Here is a 21,315-nt window from a genome sequence, read left to right on the forward strand (position 1 = left end):
TTTGGGGACATGTGCCTGAACATTGGGCAGGGGAAGTCCACCCCCCCCCATGTGGGTAATTTGACTGCAACATCTGTCACCTCCATTGTCGTGATTGATTTGGCCGATCACGTGGGCCAGGTGGGTGTCCCCTCCCTCACTGCTTCATGGGTGTCCCTCCAGAAGCTCTGTGCTTGGTGGAGAGGACCATCCCAGATAGAAGGCTAATCTCTCCCCAGCCCCCTGTGCTATGTAGGCTCTCTCATACATCTTTGTTTCCTCATTTGGGCTTCATTGCCTACAGAGGCAATCACAGAAGTAGGCAGCAAAAGGGGGCAGGCTGCAGAATTCTAACCAAGGGTTGGGGCAAGTGGGGGGGGGGCAATGTTACGGGTTTTGTTGTATGCTTGTGGGTGCTGTGCTGCTGTTTCCTGCCCTAAAAGTGTTGGTTACATAGCTTTTATAGCTATAGCTGAACAAACTGATGTTGCAGATTACAAAGAATTTCAGACTAAGTTTTGGCAGTGGGTGAGAATCGTACTATTACATAGTCTAACCAGGGTGCAAAACTGCAATTCATACGTTAATGTTTTTAATGGTAATAAAACACTGAAAGACTTGAAGGCTCTTTATCGCCGCTTGATAGAAAAGGATGCAATAGCCTCTTAAGTTAATTTTAGAAGATTTTGGAGCATAGGTATCAAAACATTTGTCAACCAAAACTGCTCTCTCCAAGGCTTCAGGTTCTGTAGGCTGGGTCAGGTTTTTTTTTTTTTTAAAGCCTGTCAGAGCCACAATTGATACCATAGGTCAGGCAGAAGATACTATGCAAGTACACATTCATAGAAAGGAAGGGGAATTAAGATTCAGTTTCTCAAGTTTAATTTGACAGCTACTTAAAGCACAGTATGTGCAGATTAGAATAAGAACCCTAAAGTAGTCATCCATTGCTATTCTGTGTGTTTTCCAAATATTAGAAAAGGAGCTGCATAGCAGTTCCCTGGAAGAGTTTAGCACCAATAGATTAACTCTGGATATTCTTGAATACAGAGCTTCAGTCCTTTGAGAGCATTCCATGAGCTCAATTCTTAACTGGCCTAGGTATTTCCTTGCACAAAACCCAGTTTGATCTATACCATACATGTATATCCTGTTATAAATTGATCCACTAAGCACATGTTATTATGAAGTACACTTTATTGTGAGGGTCAAGATAGCAAATTCAAAGTTTCAATAATTTCAATCATCTGACAACAGTATGAAGAATTAGGGTACTCCAGCTGGGGATGCAAATGCTAATGTTTTATGACAGGGATCAAATTTTCCTTTTAGTGTTTTGTGAATACACTTGTCTCAACATATTTAAGTGGCCTATTTTATAGTCACACCTGGATGTTTTCTTACAAAACAAACCTTAATGGCAGTTTCAAATTAATCTCTTTTATAGAGATTCTTTCATCCAATTAGTAACTTCAAAATCCAGATTTCAGGCACTAATGGATTAGTTCATCTATACAAAAAAATCTACATGCGGGCACCATAGCAGTAAGTTAAGCCACAATTTTCTGCACATTTTTATTCAAAACATCTCCCTGCACAAAATTTCATTAGTACTCTGGTCATTTACCTTATGACCAGTTCCCACTTCAGCCTCCTTGTGCCTTTGTGCATAACAAAGCCAACCAATAAATTGCACTAAGTTTATTAAAGTCAACAGTATTTGATTGTGAGAGAATGGAAGTAACATTATTTAGAAAAGACATAACATACCATCAGAGTTAACATCACTTTGTTAGTTTGAATTCATTCATATGTTAGGAAAATACTGCTTTCCTCTTATGACAGAGCAAGAGACACAAGTTATTTCTAAATGATATCATTTAGAAACAGATCCAGACACACGTAGGACTCGGGGGAAGGAAAGAGAAATATGGTACATTTAGAGTGATTATGATTCTATAAACAATGTTAGAAGTTGTGTTTCAAGTATAGCATACATGCCAGAAACACCTGACAACTTAAGTCTGTTAGGCCATACTTGCTAGTTATTTGCTGGGCTGGCAGGGTATGGTCTAGGTAAAGGTTCTAAAGTGCCATTACTGCACATTAAAAGGTTCATGTGGGGCACAATGCAAGCCTTTCCCCTTAGCCATAAGAATTAAGACAATACTTATCACCATACAGTTTGATATTACTTCCAATAAGTACAATATTTATTAAACATTTCTTCGGTTTGTTACATATTGTGCAACAAATTACAATATTCTGCAGCAACAAATTATATGCAGAGTATGAAGAAAAATCAACATCTGGGATCCAAAGAGCTAGACAGGACTGCAACTTTTTTTTGAATGGCAACTCCCCTGCCCTTATGAAATGACCCTCAGTTTCACAAGAGGTTTGCCTTGGGGAAGTGCTGCTTGAGAAAAGTCCAAACCTGGAGGTGCACAGAACTAATTTGTGCAATTCTTTGGATCCTGGCCAGAATATAATCTTTCCATTTATATCTCTACAAAGAACTAGCAAAGTAGATCTTACATAGAACATCGTACTGAACTTTATGCATGGAAAAGTGACACAGTTGTGCTGCTGGATACAAAAAATGGCTAAACTTCATCTTCAGAAAACTAAATCTGACATCTAAACATGCCAATATGATCAGAACAAAAAATATTCCAAGTTTAGCCAACCACAGGAAACAATCTGGTATAAGAAAAAGCAACAAGGATTACACGCATTTATAAACCAGCACACAAAAGGTTTAATGCATTTCTGAAAATGAAGTTAAGCTTTATTGAATTGGGGAAATAAAAAAGTCAGTATTGACCATTTACAATTTCTGACCTTTGTGGAGACGATAAGAATCTGTTGTAGTGCAGCTACATACAGTACAATTCAGGCAATTCTTTCAGCTGGGTTCTGATTTCATTGTTGAGAGGGGAGGAAAGTTTTAGCAGCAACCTCCACTAGACGGCTTGACTGGAGTGCTCTGAATTTTAACGTTGGACTTCTCTGCACCACCTGCTGTAGCTCCAGGACCCATTCGTTTTTTGATCTCAGCAGCCATGGTCATGAAAGACTGTTCTACGTTAGTTGCATTCTTTGCACTGGTTTCCAAAAATGGAATCCCAAGGGAATCTGCAAATTCCTGTAGGGAAAATACATCACTGTGTTAGCCAAGTAGCTCCTCGTTTGGCCACCGTACATAAGCAGTTACCATCATCCCTTCAATTAAGTACACTTAACAGATCTTGAATTAACCATTCCTGCTGTACTGCTGTGTTCACACCCAAAGTCGTCAGTTTCTTTTTTTATTGACATACCTTTGCTGTTGTATAGTCTACGACTTTCTTTGTGGTCAGGTCACACTTGTTCCCTACCAACAACTTGTTTACATTTTCACTGGCATAACGGTCGATTTCTTGAAGCCACTGTTTTACATTATTGAAAGATTCCTGGAATATACAAGAAGAACTTGTTAACTCTTGCCTTTAGTGGACAGTGGTATTACCATCTAAGAAGGATTTTCAAGGGATCTTGTAAAATTACAGATGAGCTTAATGCCCAACAAAAGCATTATCTTTAACTTGGAGGTTACATGGCTGCTTTAAAGACATTCTCTATATTACTCTTACAGTTCTGGAATAATGTTGCCAACAATTTACCATATTTTTCGCTCTATAAGACGCACCTAGTTTTTAGAGGAGGGATCCATGGAAAGCTTCCTGATAATCACAGGCACATTCCTCATCACTTCCCCATGGGCTTCATTAAAAGACGGGTTGCCATTTGAAAACACACACCGCCCTGTGATTAACAGCTCTCACCTGCGCCAGAGAAGGGGGGCGGAGCAGGGCGCGCCGAGCACGTGCCGGCCAGGTGTGGTGCAGCCGGGCCGGCAGCATGTCAGCGGTGGTCTTCCAGGCGGCATGGCGGCAGCAGGTCTTCCTGGGAGGTGGGGGTGAGCAGTCCGCCTCTCTGTGTGGCCGGCGGGTTAAAGCCCGCAGCTCCTCCTCCTCCTCCACAACTCTCCCTGAGCGGCACAGCTCTCACCTGTGCCGGGGGGTGAGGGGGTGGAGCAGGGCATGCCAAGCACATGCAGGCCAGGTGGTGCCACGTGATGCAGCTGGGCCGGCAGCGTGCTGGCAGTGGTCTTCCAGGCGGCGCACTGGCGGCAGGTCTTCCTGGGCGGTGGGGGTGAGTAGTCCCTCTCCGTGCGGCCGGCAGGTTAAAGCCCATGGCTCCTCCTCCTCCGCGGCAGGTCTTCCCGGGCGGTGGGGGTGAGCAGTCCGTGTCTCCATGCGGCCGGCAGGTTAAAGCCCGCGGCTCCTCCTCCTCCTCTGCGGCAGGTCTTCCCGGGCGGTGGGGGTGAGCAGTCCGTGTCTCCATGCGGCCGGCAGGTTAAAGCCCGCGGCTCCTCCTCCTCCGCACCGCTCCCCCTGAGCGGCACAGCTCTCACCTGCGCCGGGGGTGGGGGTGGAGCAGCGCGTGCCGAGCGCGTGCTGGCCAAGTGGGGCCACGTGGTACAGGCGGGCCGGCAGCGTCTCGGGCGTTGGGCACACACACATTTGCTCTATAAGACGCACAGACATTTTCCCTTACTTTTGAGGGGGGAAAAGTGTGTCTTATAAGGCGAAAAATACGGTAAGTGCTTGGCAGGCAAGCTGGCAAGCAAGCCTAAAGATGATAGATAAACAGCTTACTGATGATCAAATGGCACAAACCAGTCAATTCCTTCATAGATTGTGAAGCATGACATGCAAATTTGGATCACTGTGTTGTTTGAGGCTAAATGATCCCGCAGTTAACACTGCTTTTGTTGCATTAATCACTAGGTGGTTTAGCCCTAAACAATCCAGTGGTCATTTCCACAATCTAAAGAAAAGACAATTGTGGCTGTGGACTAAAAGATGAAGAGTCAGATACTCTGGGGACAGTTCACCTGTTTGTGCATGACAACTAACCAGTTTAAAAAATGGCTGATTGCAGATGCATTTAAGCAGGATTTGTATTTACATTTTTACATGTCCCTACTGTATGCTCACAACTCTATGCTCACAAGTCTTAAGTAAGCTTTTAGATACACTTTCCTGAAATGCCAAGCAAACAAATACTGACCTGATCTGTAACATCATACACAACTATGATGCCATGAGCTCCTCTGTAATAACTAGAAGTGATCGTTCGAAATCTCTCTTGCCCTGCTGTATCCCACTACAAAAAAGCAAGAAGAAAAAAGATTGCATCTATTCAGAGATGCAGCTCATTCCATTTTGGGTAAGTTAAAGAATTCTGTAATATTACAATATTAATATATTCCATGAAATACCTTAAATTACAAAGCAGAATCCATACTTTATGGAAGTCAATTGTGAAAAAATGACATATAATAAGGCAGAAGATTCAAAGTAAGTTTCAGGATTGTCACCTTTTAAGAATAATCAGGAAGCAAGCAAAAAGCCATAGTCATCCAAGTGCTGAGACTGCTGGATCCCTCTACCAATGGAAGGAAGCTTTCTTTTCCAAAAGAGACAGTGCTTGACCCAAGCCCGTTACGAGTGATATGCAAGAATCTGCCGTAAGTCTAAAGTATGAGACAGGCCTGTACTGGGCATTACAGTACATACTGCTTGTGGAGCAGGCAGGCCTCCCTAAGCCAGGTCTGTTTTATTTGTGATGCGCGCACACTCACACACTACCCAACTGATGAAGCTTTCAGAGTGACTCAGCCTATGGGATATTAGCTTCTACCCAGAAACACCATAAAGCCCTCCAGCCTTTGCCATGCAGAATTTGATTGAAGAGTTAGTTGATCACACTTCCTGTAGTTTTCACTTCTAACATCCAAGGAGAGCCATGGCTTCAACATCCTAAAACTTCCTTTTCAGCTATCAAATAAGATGCTGCAGCACTACTGCTGTTCCACATAAATCTAGCAGTCTAGTCCTTAGCCATGCTGCAAAACACATCACTAAAAATATACCAATTTTAGATGCAGAAATTCATCTTAGATGCAGAAATTCATTTTAGATGCAGAAAGCATCAAGTCCTACTAAGGAAGCTTAATTCACATTTAATGATGCTAAGAGGGCTGTAGGGTTCAGGAAGTTTTCAATAATGGCTCTAATAAGGTATGCTGGGAGACAGAAATGGATGTTTCGACTAGCTGACTAGCCTCACAATGCCTGTCTAGCCAAGCATTGCAGACAGGGAATGAACAAAAAACAAGCAAAATGAGTTTCAGTCAGGAGTGTGAGGACAACTTGCAAGATAATGCAAATACAACTGATACAGAACCTAGCTGATACAACCAACACTATCTTTCAATGGTCTATTGTAAGTGTATTAGATCCCATAGAAACTAATTAGCATATAGCATTGTGAAATATTGTAGCACCCTAGACAAGTGGTATAACTATACCCCTGTTCCAGGGATAATGCAGATTTATCAAATTAATCTCTCATCAGATTTTTTCCTTAGTTTGCTGCTTTTCATTATACTTCAGGAGTGCTAAGCCTATATTTGGTTTCTTACTGGGCCTGGTATTATCAGGGCCTCCTGACTGTACCATTGCTACTGCATCCCTGCATTTAGTAGATTAAGATGTATCAGATTTCTCAAACTGGTAATCTGCCAAGTGTTCAATATAAAGATTTGCCTTGCTTGGTAAAGAATACAGTTTGCATCAGCAGACATCCAAGGCAACAGAAATAAAAACTCTTCCTTAGAAAATAAATGATTAAATAATAAACAAAAATAAATAAGAGATTTCCTATTAATTTCTTCTATCCAATTCACCTTAGAGAAAAGAACATTGCTTTGCTTGTCACTGCATCAAATTCCATGGCCAGAATGAATTCTAGGTTTCTAGCCTGAAATCTAATGCTTTTGTTATATTCCAAAGGAAGCTAATTTTTGGCAAACATGTGACCAGACTGTATTTTGATTAAATAGTAATAAAATATCACCATTCTGGACATCTACCTGATTAACAGAAGCAAAGCACTTAGGTCACTCATATGGTTCCCGCATCTAATACTTAATTGTGAGCATAACACTGATACATTTAAGTTTCACATTAGAACTAAGTTTCACCAAAGCAGGTAATACTTACTATCTGAAGCTTGATTGTTTTTCCATCTAACTCTATAGTTCTGATTTTAAAGTCCACACCAATTGTGCTGATATAGCTTTCTGTGTATGTATCATCCTATGAAAAGAATGTCACCATTAGAACCTGTAATGTAACAGCATCAATATGAGAAGGAACAGCCTAACCTGAGGCAAGCAAGGATCCAGCAAAAGCTGAAGCCACTGTAGTGCTGTACCTGTATGAAATGAGCACAGGCAGGGCTTCAAAGAGGGTAGAACTATCATTAGGTACACACACATGCAGACTTTTCATGTGAAGGCCCACTCCTGTGGCATGTCCAGTTGCACCACTGTAAAATGTTATGGCGTACTGGTTGCCAATGAAAAGAACACCATAAGGCATGGCAAAGATAGTTCCCTGGATTCTACCTCTTTATTCTCCCCCAGCATTGCCCACTGCCAAGTTCAGTGGATGACAGAATAAGCAAGACAACCAACCACAAAGCTCCTTCTTATTGTGGGCTACAGAGTTCAGGAACTTGCTTACTGTGGGCCCATTTATGCATTGCCCATAGATGCTGGATTTTTTGCCCCAACAAGCATTACTTAACACTTGCGTACACTGAACTGCATTTGCTGCTTGATGCCCATTCTACGAGCATGGAGTGATCCCTTCGGAGGTCCTCACAATCCCTTTCAGTTTTAACCACCCTAAAAAGTTTAGTGTCATCAGCAAACTTGGCCACTTCAATACTTATTCCTAACTGCAAATCATTTATGAATAGGTTGAAAGCATCAGTCTTAATACAGAACCCTGTGGGGCTCCACTGGTTCTCTCTCTCCACTGGGAGATACTCCTATTTATGCCCGACCTGTGTCTTCTGATCTTTTAGCAGTTAGTGATCCATGAAAGGACCCTCACCCTTTATTCTGTGACTGCTTACTTTGCTCAGCAGCCATTTGTGGAGGACTTTGTCAAAAGCCTTACAGAAGCCCAAGTAAACAACGTCTACTGGATCACCCCTGTCTACATGCTTACTGACAGACTCAAAGAACTCCAACAGGTTAATGAGACAAGACTGGCTGATTTTCTCCCCCCCCCCACCCCACCCCAGGAGAAAGTGTCCCTCTATGAGTTTATTGATTCTACCTTTAATAAAGCTTTCAAGCAGAAAGCATTAGTTTCAGAACAGATCTTAAACTAATTTCCTAGCCTCTATTTTCCCAAACCACCCCCACCCTTGGGTCCCTTTTAAAAAATTGGTATTACACTGGCCCCTCTCCAATTCTCTTGGTACAAAGGCTGATTTTAGGGACATCTTAAATATTTTGGTAAGAATGTTAGCAATTTCATGTTTAAGTTCTTCAAGAACTGTAGGATGGATATCATCTGGATCAGATGATTTGCTGACTTTCAGTTTGTCAATAAGGTAGAGAATTTTATATTTTGTCAGTACTATGTGCCTTAATTCCTCAGACTACACGAGCTCAGGTTCTACATCCTCTGCTGTGAAGACTGATGAAAAAGTTCATTCAGCTTCTCTGCAATCTCTTCATCCCCCTTAGTGCTTCTTAAATTCCATTATCATTCAATGGTCCAACTGCTTTCTTTCTTTAGATATATTTAAAGAATTATTTATTGTTGGCCTTGATGTTGTTAGTGATGCACTCCTCAAACTGTTCCCTTGCTTCTCTGAACATCTCCTTGCAATTTCCCTCATGTAAGCTTGTGGTCCCTTCTGTTCCCCCCATGCCCACCCCCCCAATTTGGGCAAGACTTATTTTTTGAAGGAAGCTTTCTCCATAGCCTCTTTGACTCTTGTGCTACCTTTCTTCACTTGCAGTATGCATATTATCTCTGCCTCTTTGATAGTGTTTCTGAGCAAACTCCAAGTGCTTGGATGCAATTTAACTCCTGGATTTCCCTCTTCCAACTGCTTCTTTAACAGTTGCCTCATTCTTGGGAAATTTCCTCTTTTCAAGTCAAACACAACTGGGTTTGAACTCTTTAGCAATCTTCCACCTAACTGTATATTAAATCTGATACCACCATGGTTACTGTTTCCTATTGGCTCAACAACATTTACATCCTGTACTATGACTAGGACTAAATCCAGGATTGCCTCTCTTCTGGTTGGTTCCACAATTGCCCCAGGGCACAGTCATTTAGGACACTGAGAAATTTAACCCCTTTGTCAGAAATGGAACATACATTTATCCATTCAATGTGTGGGCAAGTTGAAGTCACCACCCATTATTACAGTACTGCCTTTATTGTGAAATGAAACGAGGGAGGTCTCCATCTCAAGATCACCCTAAGCATTCTGGTCTGGAGGATAATAGCATACTCCTAGGACTAAGTTAATTTTATAGCTAGGCATGCTCATCCACAGTGCTTCTGTGGAGAAGCCTTCACTTTATATCATCAAGTCTGCTGGACTCTATGCCTTCTTTAACACAGAGAGCAACACCTCCTCAGGCACAGCTTATACCTAAGAGATGACCATATCCTACTGGATATCTCCACTCCATCAGGTTTCCATAATGCCCACTATATCTAGTTTCTCCTTTATCACCAGGTACTTCAGCTCTTCCATTTTGGTCCAAAGCCTTCAAGCATTTGCACAGAAACATCTGAGCACTGCTTATTCCAAGTCAGACCTGTGCACCTGCACACAAGTTATTTTCAAAGTAACTAACAGAGACCAGGCTGTAAGAGTTTAGAATGATTATATTCCATATTCTACAACAATCACAGGATGAGCTCTCCATGTGACCATCTGGTGACTGCAAACATCACATAGCAATATGTTTTGATAGGCATCATTCACTGTAGAACTGGTTATCAAATGAAGCTGTACCACATGACAGCTGCCAGCATATAGAAAGCAGAATTCAACACTGCATCAGTTTTCATATCCTTATATAGTCATATTAAGCAAAATAAGAAGTTTTGTCTGCTAGAGGAGCACATGCCAAGAAATATGTACCTAGCTTTGTGGACAAAAACTGTATGACTTATTAGTGTGCCCACAAGTGTAGCATTCCTTTACTTGTGACTGTAAATGGATTTACAGGTTATTTTTCTTTTATTATGATAGGTAGCAAAAAAAAAAAAAAGGGAACCCATAGTACAAGTTTATCAGTTTCTACAAAGGCTGGTGACTGAAAGAAAACTGAAAATACATGACAACTTACTGCAAACCTAAGCAGAAGGCAAGATTTTCCAACACCAGAGTCTCCAATCAGAAGCAGCTTGAATAAATAGTCACTGCAAAAAGAAAAATGTAATTATATTTATATGACAGTGGATGTGCTAAATTAGTGACAATGATCAGCAATGGACTAGACCAGGGGTCGGCAACCTTTAACACACAAAGAGCCATTTGGACCCGTTTCCCACACAAAAGAAAACACTGGGAGCTGCAAAACCCTTTTGACATCTAAAATGTAGATAACACTGCATATATCATTTTTAACCTTAATGCTATGTATATCTTCATTATGATTTAGCTGCAGCTCTTGTTCAGTCACTATAATGTTCAGTCACATTAGAAACTAGTAGGACTCCTTTCATATATTTTGAATAGGAGAACAGCTTCCTGAAGAGTCAAAGTCGTGCTAAAGGGCTACATGCATTAAACAGCAAACCCCATAAAGTTTGTCAGCAGTAAAAGCAAATGAATCTACCCATGTATCATTAAACGTTTGGTTTTCTTCAGAAACTTTTTTTTTATTTATCCATGGTTGGCCTACAGGGAGGGGGGGCGGGGGAGCTCAGTAAATTGGAGGCTGTGCAGGAGATACAGGTGTGTTTAGTGACTGATTAGCAGATAAACAGTCAAGTGCTGTGAATTGTGACAGGTCCTAAGCACAGCTTTTAACATTCAGATGAAGGAGATTATACTGGGACAAAGAGAATACTTTCAGCAGCTTTTCATGTAACATGAGAGCCTGCAGGAAGCTTGTTTAGCAGAGGAATGTAGGATTTACTTAACTAGCTGATTTACTTAACTAGCTAGTGCTGATGTGCGGGCAAGCGATGGAGCCACAGCAGAGGGGTTCAAGAGCCATGTGCGGCTCCAGAGCCGCAGGTTGCTGACCCCTGGACTAGACTAATAGCAAAAAGGGGGGCAGATTCAATTCACATAAGATTGAACTGTTGATGGTAGGCAGCTCATCTGACTTGAGTTGTGGCCTTAAGACTTTTTCTGGACTCCCTTTAAAGGATAAAATCATCAGCTTGAGATGTTGTTAGAGCAGTCCTGTCTCTTGCTGATCCAGTGGCACCTGCTGAACTAAACACTTCCTCCCAGCACTGGTGTGCCAGGTATAACTTCTCTGACATAAGCACAACTTGCCCACTGTTAGCCATGTTCTGGTAACATCCTGATTAGTGTACTGTAATGCAATATACATGGGCCTCTCTTTATAGATGGCCTGGATATGTCACTTGGACCAGAATAAAATTCCTAGACAGCAGGGACTGGGCAGACATAACTTATCCTGCAGGTCTTAACAGCTTAACTCAAAGTGCTGGTTAAACCCTATATTGGTTAAGACCCAAATATCTAAATGGCTATTGGTAAAATAATCTTCCCCAGGCATTCTTTTCCTTTGTCTAGAATTAAAAAGCTGGCAACTGAAAAAAGGGTGAGATTTTTTTTTATCTTTGGAATGCTCCCACTGGGAGGTTCATCTAGAATCAAAGTTAATTACTATACACAATCTTCTATGTATCGGGTAATTTTAACAAACAATATTATATTGTATTTTTGTTATCCTTGGTAAGGATTCTATTAGTGTATCATTTCTCATGTTTCTCTTTGTAAAAAATATTTTACAGAAAATAAAAGCCTGGTACCATCATTTGGTAAACTTGGGTTATGCACAGTATTACATCTTTCTCCCACACCTATTTCATATTCACTACAGTGCAGTGCAATACAATACAGTCCATTTTAAGTTGTATGCAATCCCACTGTTTCAATTTCCTAAGACTCCAAAATGCTAGATAGTGCATTTTATCTCATTCATAACCACAGGCTCTCAAGAAAGCTCCTCTGGAATACTCTGACCAAGTGAAAGAATCTGTCATATCATTTTATGAATCTATAAAGAAAATAGAGTAATCCAATATGTTTCAATAAAAGAAATAAAGAGCAATTAAAAACTATGAATCATCAGGAGCTATTTGGGAGACTTTGCCCAGTTTCGGAACTGTAGGCATCACTGTGGAATGGGTGCAAAATCCTGCTGCTTACCCACCAGCTTTGCACTTATCCATCCCAAAGGATGCACCACTCTGTTATGCAAAGTTCTTTGTAGTAATTGTGTAAGAGTTTGATGTTGCCTCAACATCACAAGTAGCTATGAAATGGACACTTGGGAAATTTGTGGCAGAAAAAATATCAACCATGCCAAGTGTTTCAAACACTTATGCTTTAATACATTCCATAGACTGTGCTACAATGAACCACACACACCTTGTCAGCAATTCTAATTTTAGGTGATCATAAATTCTCTAGAGGACAGGAAAGTAAATCTGAACAGCAATTATGGAAAAGCCTTGTGTATGCAACACACTCCTAAACTCATTACTTCAACTAAACTATTCAAACTGATAGGATTTACTTTCAATTAGTTTAGGATTAGCATTCAAGAAGAGAGACAACACTGAACCAAAAATGATCTAGTTCACATTCATTCATTCTCTCCCCCTCCCCAACAAGGAAGACAATCTAAGAAAAGAGATTTATTTACACTTCCACCCACAAGACAATCAACTTAGTGAAGCTACTCTATGTATGGGCGGTGGGGGGGGGGGCAGTCTAAGGCAACACGCTTTCGACAAGAAAGTCTTCATTTTAATTTTATTCCTCAAAACATTTTATCAGACACTATTGCTGCTCAAAAAATCTTCATTATAATTCTGTTTAAAGCATTTAATTCAAAAATATTTTCAAGTATCACTGTTTATATACAGCAAATATGATTCTATCAATATTGAAGCATATTTAATTAATAGACATACTTCTTCACATGGTTAGATCTTGATGGGATTTGAGAGTTTTATTTATTTATTTATTTATTTATTATTAAAACATTTTAAAACTTCACACTTTGCTGGGAGCAAGCATTATTTTCTGAAAGCAATGTCTGGATACACTGGGCTTACTTTGGAGTGTACATGCTCAGGATTATGGTGAAAGCTTGTTTCACTTTTGTGTTAAAAATAAAAATCACTGACTCCCATAAACCTTCGGATATGCATAAAGATATGCATATATGGGATATGACTGAATACTCCAAAGTAACAGATTAAGACAGACATTTTCAGCAACTGAAGCTGCTTATTGGCATATATTAATTTCTGATTCTCTTTCTTGCTATTTCAAAAATCCAATGTATGTTTTGCAAATTAAGGTTTCTGACCCAAATCCAGTATCATAAAGAACAGCATTTTATTCCATCAACAGCCTTTCTTACCAGTACTTTTACACATCCATTGCTAAAAGATATATACATACCTTCCCCTCTAAAGCAAACAAATTCATTTCCAAAATTGTTCTAACCACTAGTTTTAGCACCACTCTAACATTCCATAACAAAAGCAATGAAATACTCCTGCAAATATACAACTTCAGCCCAAAGTACTTTTACATCCCATTAATAACTGAAGCATTAAGTACCTGCTTACAATTCTCCCAATTGACATGATTTGAAAATCCTGAACTCTGAGAGGTTTCTGCCTTTGACCATTTATTGCCATCAGCATTTATTTATCTTAAGGGTATTCATGCTGCCTTGGGAGAAAAGTCCTCCCAAGAAAGTGCACAATAAAAACTGTTTGTTTATTTTAAACTGTTTATAAAAACTGTGTTATTTATAACACAGAAAACATAAGATTCTGCTTTGGAACAGCAGTATCACACACCTGACTGACAGTCCAACCAGTGCAGTCAAAAATCAATTTTAACAAAGAGATTAAAATAGAAAGGTATGCAATGTCCATTTAAAACCAGTTTTGGAAGAACCTTGGGAACAAGATATGGGGCTACCACTGAAAAGGCCCTGTTTATTATTAGCCTTGATGGCAGGCCTATGAACAAGCCCTCTGTGGATACTAATGTCTGAGAAGGTTCATAAAGGTGCAGATAGTCCATCAAGTAATCTGACCTCCAATTGTTTTGGTCCTTCAAGGTAATCTACAGCATTTTAAATTGGCTGGAAAGCAAAATGGCAATGAACATAAATGACTGTTTTGTAACTGCTGAAGCTTCCAAAACATTTTTAAAAGGCAGCCCCACACAAAGTAGTTTAGCCTGAATGTAACCAGGACATGAATAACTATGGCAAGGTCCACTTTCTCCATATATGGTTACAGTTAGCAAATCAGTGAAGCTGATAAAAGGGGCTTGAAGGATCAGTGTAAATTAAGCTTCCATCTACAAGACCACATCCAGGAGAGATAACAAATATCCAAAGGGATGGCGCTACCATAAACCACTTCAAACATAATACCAACAATATAAGTGGTGCAACTAATTTGCTTGGAAAACACATTGTGCAAGTTTATGCTATCAGCATTCCACTAGAGGTTGCTTACACTTATGTTACATTAATTGCACATGCAAGTGACTCTGCAGGATACTGCCACTGGTCTTTCAGAGAGAAGACAATTCTATCCAGAAATGTATGCACAACTCCCTCCCTCCAAGATTTCCCACCTACATTTTTTACATCTTAACAAGTTTATATTGCAGCTCATTTAACCTCATCTATCCCAAAAGTGTCTTGAGACACTTTTTGGGTTTCCATAGCCTCCACAGCATGAGAAGAGGCATTAACTAAAAGCTCTGGTTGATATCTCCAATGCAGACATGTTGTAAACCACCTGGAGAGCTTCAGCTATCAGCAGTATAGAAATGATGATGACAATTACAGACATTTTAAAAAAAAGTATGCAGGACAAGATAGAACCTTGAGGCAATCTAAAAGAGTAAACTGCCTCTGTAACCCATTCAGCGAGCCATTAGTCTAATAGGAATGGTATAAAAATGTTTGAAGTAAATAAAAGTCAGGGGTTGCATGGCAAAATAGTTGTCTCACAGCACCACCTTTTTGGTCCTTTCATTCAGAAAGAACCATGGGCATTGTGACACAACTCACCACTATGTTTGATAGTATCACAAGCTGTCAGGGTTTCACTCCCATTGTCCATTACCCAGCATCAAGCATTCACAAGCAGATCCCACTGCTCCCCTGATCGTTCCCACTATCATTTCTGCCTCTCACCATGCTCAACAACTAGGAAGTGGAAACTTGGCAATTTGAGAGACTTATTGCCCTATCTGATTTCCTGCTTCTATAATGCTGAAATGAGTGCAACAGGAGGCAGAAGCGGTGGTGGAGTGAGTGGGAGGTTTGTGAAATTGTGTTAGAAGGGAGTTAGCAATTCCAGAAGCAGTGAGACTGGGGAGAAAATAGAAGCAACAGGAGAAAGAAAGCTCCTGTGAGGAGGAGGGGCAAGAAAAGAAGGAACTCAAGAACCGCCTCCCCATTAAAATGTGCTCATGGCCCCTTGAAAGAATGGGGCTCATGTGCCTGCTGCCCCCAAAACATTGTCTGTTCTTGCACTAGGGTGACCAAGAAAGTTTTGATCTCAAAAGCAGGCCAGAAACTATACTGGAACAAATCCAAATAATCCACTCCTGGAATGGAGAAATTCCTACTACCTCTAGCGTTTTGTTCAACATCAGAACCATGACAACAAATATTCAGCATCACAGACCCAGAATCAAGTGTTTTAGAAAGTTCTGTCTATTGCCCTCATATCTTTTTTTATATCATCACACTATCATTTTCCCAAATTATTTCTGCATACTGCAGTACATAAGAACCACCATGCTAGATCATACCAAGGATAAATCTACTCTAGCATTCTGTTCACATACTGGCCAACCAGTAGCCTGTTTGTGTGACCCCATAAGCAGCCTATGAGTGCAAATGCACTCCACTGCCGATTTTTCCAGCAACTGGTGCACCCAGGCATACTGCCTCTGATGCTGGAGGCAGCATATAGCCATCAGAACTAACAGACATTGAGTGCCTTATTCTCTTCATGAATTTATCCTTTTAAATCCATCTAACTATGTGGCAATCACTACACCTTGGAGAAATGAATCCCATAGTTCTTTTGGGGGGGGTGTTAACTAGTGGCTCTCCTGCTGTTCTGGACTACAACTTCTTCAGCCAATGGTGAGGGATTATAGGAGTTGCAGGCCAAATCATCTGGGACACTACAAGTTACCTACCCCTGTACTACCACAAAATCCTGACAAACTAGATCTTGATACCATTTTATCATCCAAGTTTATATTACAGCCAGTGCAGTGTAGAGGTTAAAGTGTTAAACTGAGACTTGGGAGATCTGAGTTTAGTACTCAGCTGGCCATGAAACTCACTGGGTGATTTTGGGCTGGTCATGAAGTCTCAAATTAACCTACCTCACTGAGTTGTTGTAAGGATAACACACGGAGGAGGAGGATTATCTAAACTACCTTGAATTCCTTAAATAAATTTGAGGTTCCACAGTTAGTCAAAATTATAAGGTATAATTTGCATTGTGTCCTCAGATATGTCAATGTCACACTAAATCTATGTAATTTCAGGAAAAACTCTTGGTTTCCGCTTCTAGTTAAAAGACCAAACATTTATGTCAAAATATCTACTCCTATATTATGTATCACTAATAAGAAAGCACTAGTAAGGAAGTCTTCTCAAAAGTACAGTTTCATTCTGCTCAATATTTTATTTTGGAATATCCAGAAAGTTACTCCCACAATTTCCCCCTGCATATCAAAAACAAGCTACAGTTTTCACAAAAAATATGATGTCAATACAGAACATGAATATAAGATCTAACAATTTCATTACTAGTAGAAACACATATAAACTTACTGTTAAGAAGTGTTAGTGCTTACCCCATGCAAAAGTATACACATGATAAAATTAGATGTATTGTCCCAGAGCTTCACTGCCATTACTGTTGCCAGGAGACAGCTGAACAAAATCCTCCATACTAGATAGCACTACTCTTAAGTGAAAGGATCCAAAGTGCAAGAGGCAAAGGAGTTATCAATGAAAACCCCCCTTAATAGTTAAAGATCAACGTTCTTCATTCTTGCCTATTGCCTCTACAGTTTCATTTTACACTTCTTGGAAGTGTTTCTCTGCAATGCAGCAACATTGCAAAATCAACGTAAGCTCAGAAAGCATTTTGTAAGAATCATGTGGTAAACACATGACCCTCAGCATAATCAAGAGTGGACATCCACATTAAATAGTCAATAGCACAATAAGGCCTGATAAACAATCAATTGCTTCTCAGTGTAAAGCACAAAATATCATTAACTTTTCATGACGTGTCATAAAATCTCACTCCCTATCTGCAGCAACTGCTGTTTGTAACTCAAATTCTTACAGGAGAATACTGCAGGCTTCCTTCATTTTCCCTTCACTTTAAATTTCTCAACACAGTTTGAAGACAATCGCCTCCCATATAGATTGAAGCAGAGTAGGAAAAATGGCTAACACCACCAGCTTTCAAGCACAAGATCACTACTTCCAAGTTTTGCCTCAGTCATTAATTCAGTAGATGGCCACGCAGTGTGACTCCTCTGACCACACTGTGGACATAATATTGACCTCTCTTGTACAGCTTCTTCCTTGTAATGAGGGCCTAAACACCTGATGACCTACAGATCCACCAAAACTGGTAGTCTACATCACCATTTTGCACTGTCTCTCCTCTTTCCAAATTCATGGTGAAGGTGACACCAGTTTTTCCAACTATTTTCAGTCAGCCAGGCATCTCAGATTCCTTTACTAGTATGAACTCCTCCAATAAGGAAAGCCTTGCACACTTTGCAGCCAAACTAGAATGAAAGAATGAAAGAAGAAACGAAAAAAGACAGACTAGAGATAAAGCGGGTGGAGAACAGCAATGAGCCAAGAACAGATGCTGAGAGAGAAAAAAGTTGATAAAAGATGGCTGGCAGCTAAGAATTATGTAGGGGAGGGGAGGGTTTACAAACACCAAGAAATGTAGCTGTTGAGACACCTATTAGTAGCTAACGAAGAGATGAGAGTGCAGATCTGTGGCAAACAGGTAATACTCAAGAGAAGGGAAAGAGAGTGCTATGAAATATAAAGAGAACTAAACAAATGTTAATGGGTAAAACTGTTCAGGGATCCCATAGTTGTGCGATGAGTATGTGCATATACTATGGACAACAGAAAGGAAGTATGTGAGAAAAGGTTAAAGTAAAAAGAAAGTTATAACTGAGGACCAGCACGGTGTAAAGTCTGGAGTGTTGGGCTTAGGTCAAGGAGATCTGCATTCAAATTGTATTTTAGTACATTTATTGGATGATGGGTGATTATTCACCATCTTACAGCCTAACCTATCTCAAAGGAGCATTGTGAAAATTAAAAAGGAATTAAAAACCTCCCCACTATAAAGTTTACTTAAAAATACTCAAGCAACTTTCTTAGTTCATAAATCCAAGTTATACTTACATACATCCACTTATACACTTATCTCTTGCATACATATTCCCAGAAATAAAAAATAAATAAATAAAACTCTTTCTCAATCTCTCAGAAGTGGGTAGGGAACAGGTTCAGGCAGAACTCTACCATTTAAAAGGAACACATATCCACAGCAGACGCCGTTTGCAAAAATAGTGAGCTACAAAACACCACCTGTAGGACCCTGCATTCAATGATTTCTGGTTCGTGCCTCCTATATAAGCTCTCCATCCCTCACCAAGCCTTGTAATCGCCTTCTTCCAACCCCAACACATCGCTCACGGTTCTTTCCGAAATAGTATTCAGAGACGTCTCGTGACATTTTAGTTTCAACTCTGCCCTTGCAGCAAGCACCTTTCGTTCTCCCCCACACTCTCCCATTAAAAGCAATCAGCAGCTAAGGCTTGTGGTCTACGCCTATCTAGCCACAGTTGCTTTCCCCAAGACCCCCGTCAGAGTCCCTACTTTTTTCTACAGCTGGGAGGCCAGGGAGAGCAATCCCTTGGCCCAAGCCCCTCACCCAATATGCCAATATCACTTCGCTTACCTGTTTTCACCTCTCACTACTCCAGCACTGCTCACGTCCTTGTCCCCCTCCCATTCCCCCATCTGTTCCCTCCGCCCACGCACAGACGACAAACGCCACGTTGCCCTTCCCAGCCCCACTACTCACTATTCGGGATTCATGCTGGACATGTCAGCGGGGGTCCCGCGGCCTACAGAGAACGAGCTCGCTCCGCGGAGCAGGCGGCGGTCAGACCCACCGGCGGCAGCTCCTTGGGTGTCTGGTTTCCTTTTCAAGCAAACAGTAGGAGGAGACGGCACCGGCAGTGTCAACGTCTCCCTTTCCACAGGGCTCAATAGCTTCCCTCACAGACAGCGGTGGTGACGGCAGCCTCCGCTCTGGTACCTAGAACCCAAAATGGCTGCCAGCCCCCGAACCAGGAAACAGAGAAGCCTCTAGCGGAGGGCTGGGGCTTACATGATGGGAGGTAGATGGTGAGAGCCCTCGCAGGGAATGCTGGGAAATCGAGTTCTAGGTGCTGGTAGCCTTGGGCCGACGCGCAGCTGAATGGGCCAAAAAAACTCGGTTTCCCGGCAACTTCCGCCGCATGATTCACGCGTGCGCAAACAAAGTCTTTCCTTTGCTGTTTCCCGGTTGCCTCAATTTTGATATTAACGTAACGGATTGGCTGAAAGATTCAGCCGGCCGGGCAACGTCAGCAGGGAAACGTGGCAGCTCGGGCGAGCCGTTGACCTCAGCGGACTGGATGAAGAAAGGGCGGGGCCACCGGCGGGGAAGGAGGGAAAGGCGGGGCCATGTGGGCGGAACGACGCGGTTTGCTTTGGAATTTGAACTGGGAGAAGACGCCGCGCTGACAGGCAGAGCATTCGAAATGACGCCTCCTTTGGTCTCGGGCATACACTGCAGCGGGGGGGAAATCCTTCGTTTACGGAACGGGTGACTGCCGCTTAGCATTGCCTGTAACTTCTGTTAATTTAAGACTGTCGGTGGTGATAAGGGAACGGCATTCTACAGATGGTTCAACACCATTTAATCATTCCCTCTCTACGAGGCTGAGGCTTTGGCATGTTCGACAAAAATGGAAGTCTATAGTTCGCCAGGATAAATATTGAAAATAACTGAAGATATAACTGGCTTGAACTGTCCGTTTGTTTATTGATTAAAATGCCACATGTGAATTGTACTGTAACAAGTGCTATTTCATGTGCCTAACCCCTTTCATAGAAAGGCAGAGTCTGGTTCCCTTTGTACAAGACTCTGATAGATTTTAAACAGCCAAGATGCATAAGGATCTAGCTTACAGAGCTAAGCCAACTATGGGCAATTGTTAACTGGCTTGTTTAAAATCTATTACTGAAAAGGTTTACTTCAAAACATGTATCAGACACACAGATCAATAATTTAAGTGCAAGTAACACCCTAGAAGCATATTGGTGATCTTGGCTTTATCAATTTAACCAGAGTGAGTTGACAGATTGCCTAATTTTACATGGGCTTGTTTTGAAACTTTTGCAGTGTGGTAAGTCTACAGTCGTTTAATGCTGACAGAATGGAAAATCTAGCAGACCTCATGAGAAGAGCACATCCTTTATGAAAAAAAGAAACATAGAACAGAGTGAGTCAGAAGGGGCCTCTTGGAACATCTAGTCTGACCCCCGGCCCCAGCTGGCTCTACTCATGATATGCCTACCATGTGCATGTCCAGCCCATCCTTAAACACCCTCACCGATGGGGCCTCAACCACCTCCCATGGAAGCCCATACACCCTAGGGGTCCTAACTGTCAGGAAGTACTTCATGACATCTACCTTGAATCTTGGTTCCCTGAGCTTTGCTCCATTGGAATGCATCTTGCCCTCCACTGCAGGGGAAACAGGTCATGCCACCTCTGCGTGGCATCCCCTCACATACCTGTAAATTGGTAACAGGTCCCCTCTGAACCTCCTCCTCTCAAGGCTGAAAATACCCAGTTGCCTCAGTTTCTCCTCATATGGCTTACCCTGCAAACCAGCTACCATCCTAGTGACCCTCCAACTGCACTAATTCCAACCTTGCTATACCCTCTTGTAATGAGGGGCCCAGAACTGAACACAGTACTCCAGCTGCGGGCGCACCAGAGTCAT

At 41.4% G+C, this 21,315-nt stretch overlaps 1 protein-coding gene across 1 annotated transcript; it reads right to left on the reverse strand.

Annotated features, from left to right (window-relative positions):
* Positions 1 to 1,158: 1,158 nt before the first annotated feature.
* RAB1A (RAB1A, member RAS oncogene family) lies at positions 1,159 to 19,617 on the reverse strand. Its single transcript, XM_044454189.1, has 6 exons — positions 19,341 to 19,617; positions 10,271 to 10,343; positions 7,095 to 7,190; positions 5,098 to 5,193; positions 3,303 to 3,434; positions 1,159 to 3,127 (listed from the first exon to the last, which is right to left on the reverse strand). The coding sequence occupies exons 1-6, from the start codon at positions 19,361 to 19,363 to the stop codon at positions 2,930 to 2,932; spliced, it is 618 nt and encodes a 205-aa protein (XP_044310124.1). The 5' UTR covers positions 19,364 to 19,617; the 3' UTR covers positions 1,159 to 2,929.
* Between the last annotated feature and the right edge of the window lie 1,698 nt (positions 19,618 to 21,315).

The sequence above is a fragment of the Varanus komodoensis genome, unplaced genomic scaffold, assembly GCF_004798865.1.
Source record: "Varanus komodoensis strain SLA01 unplaced genomic scaffold, ASM479886v1 scaffold7_3, whole genome shotgun sequence".
NCBI classification, from domain to species: Eukaryota; Metazoa; Chordata; class Lepidosauria; order Squamata; family Varanidae; genus Varanus; species Varanus komodoensis.

What these genes read in the sequence shown, in the direction of transcription:
- RAB1A (XM_044454189.1), bottom strand. Translation starts at nt 19,363, where the DNA reads ATGTCCAGCATGAATCCCGAATA. An exon ending in TCCAGCATGAATCCCGAATA is followed by an intron (nt 10,344 to 19,340) that starts GTGAGTAGTGGG and finishes TTCTTTTTGCAG; the next exon opens with TGACTATTTATTCAAGCTGC. An exon ending in GCCTTCTGCTTAGGTTTGCA is followed by an intron (nt 7,191 to 10,270) that starts GTAAGTTGTCAT and finishes TTCTTTTCATAG; the next exon opens with GATGATACATACACAGAAAG.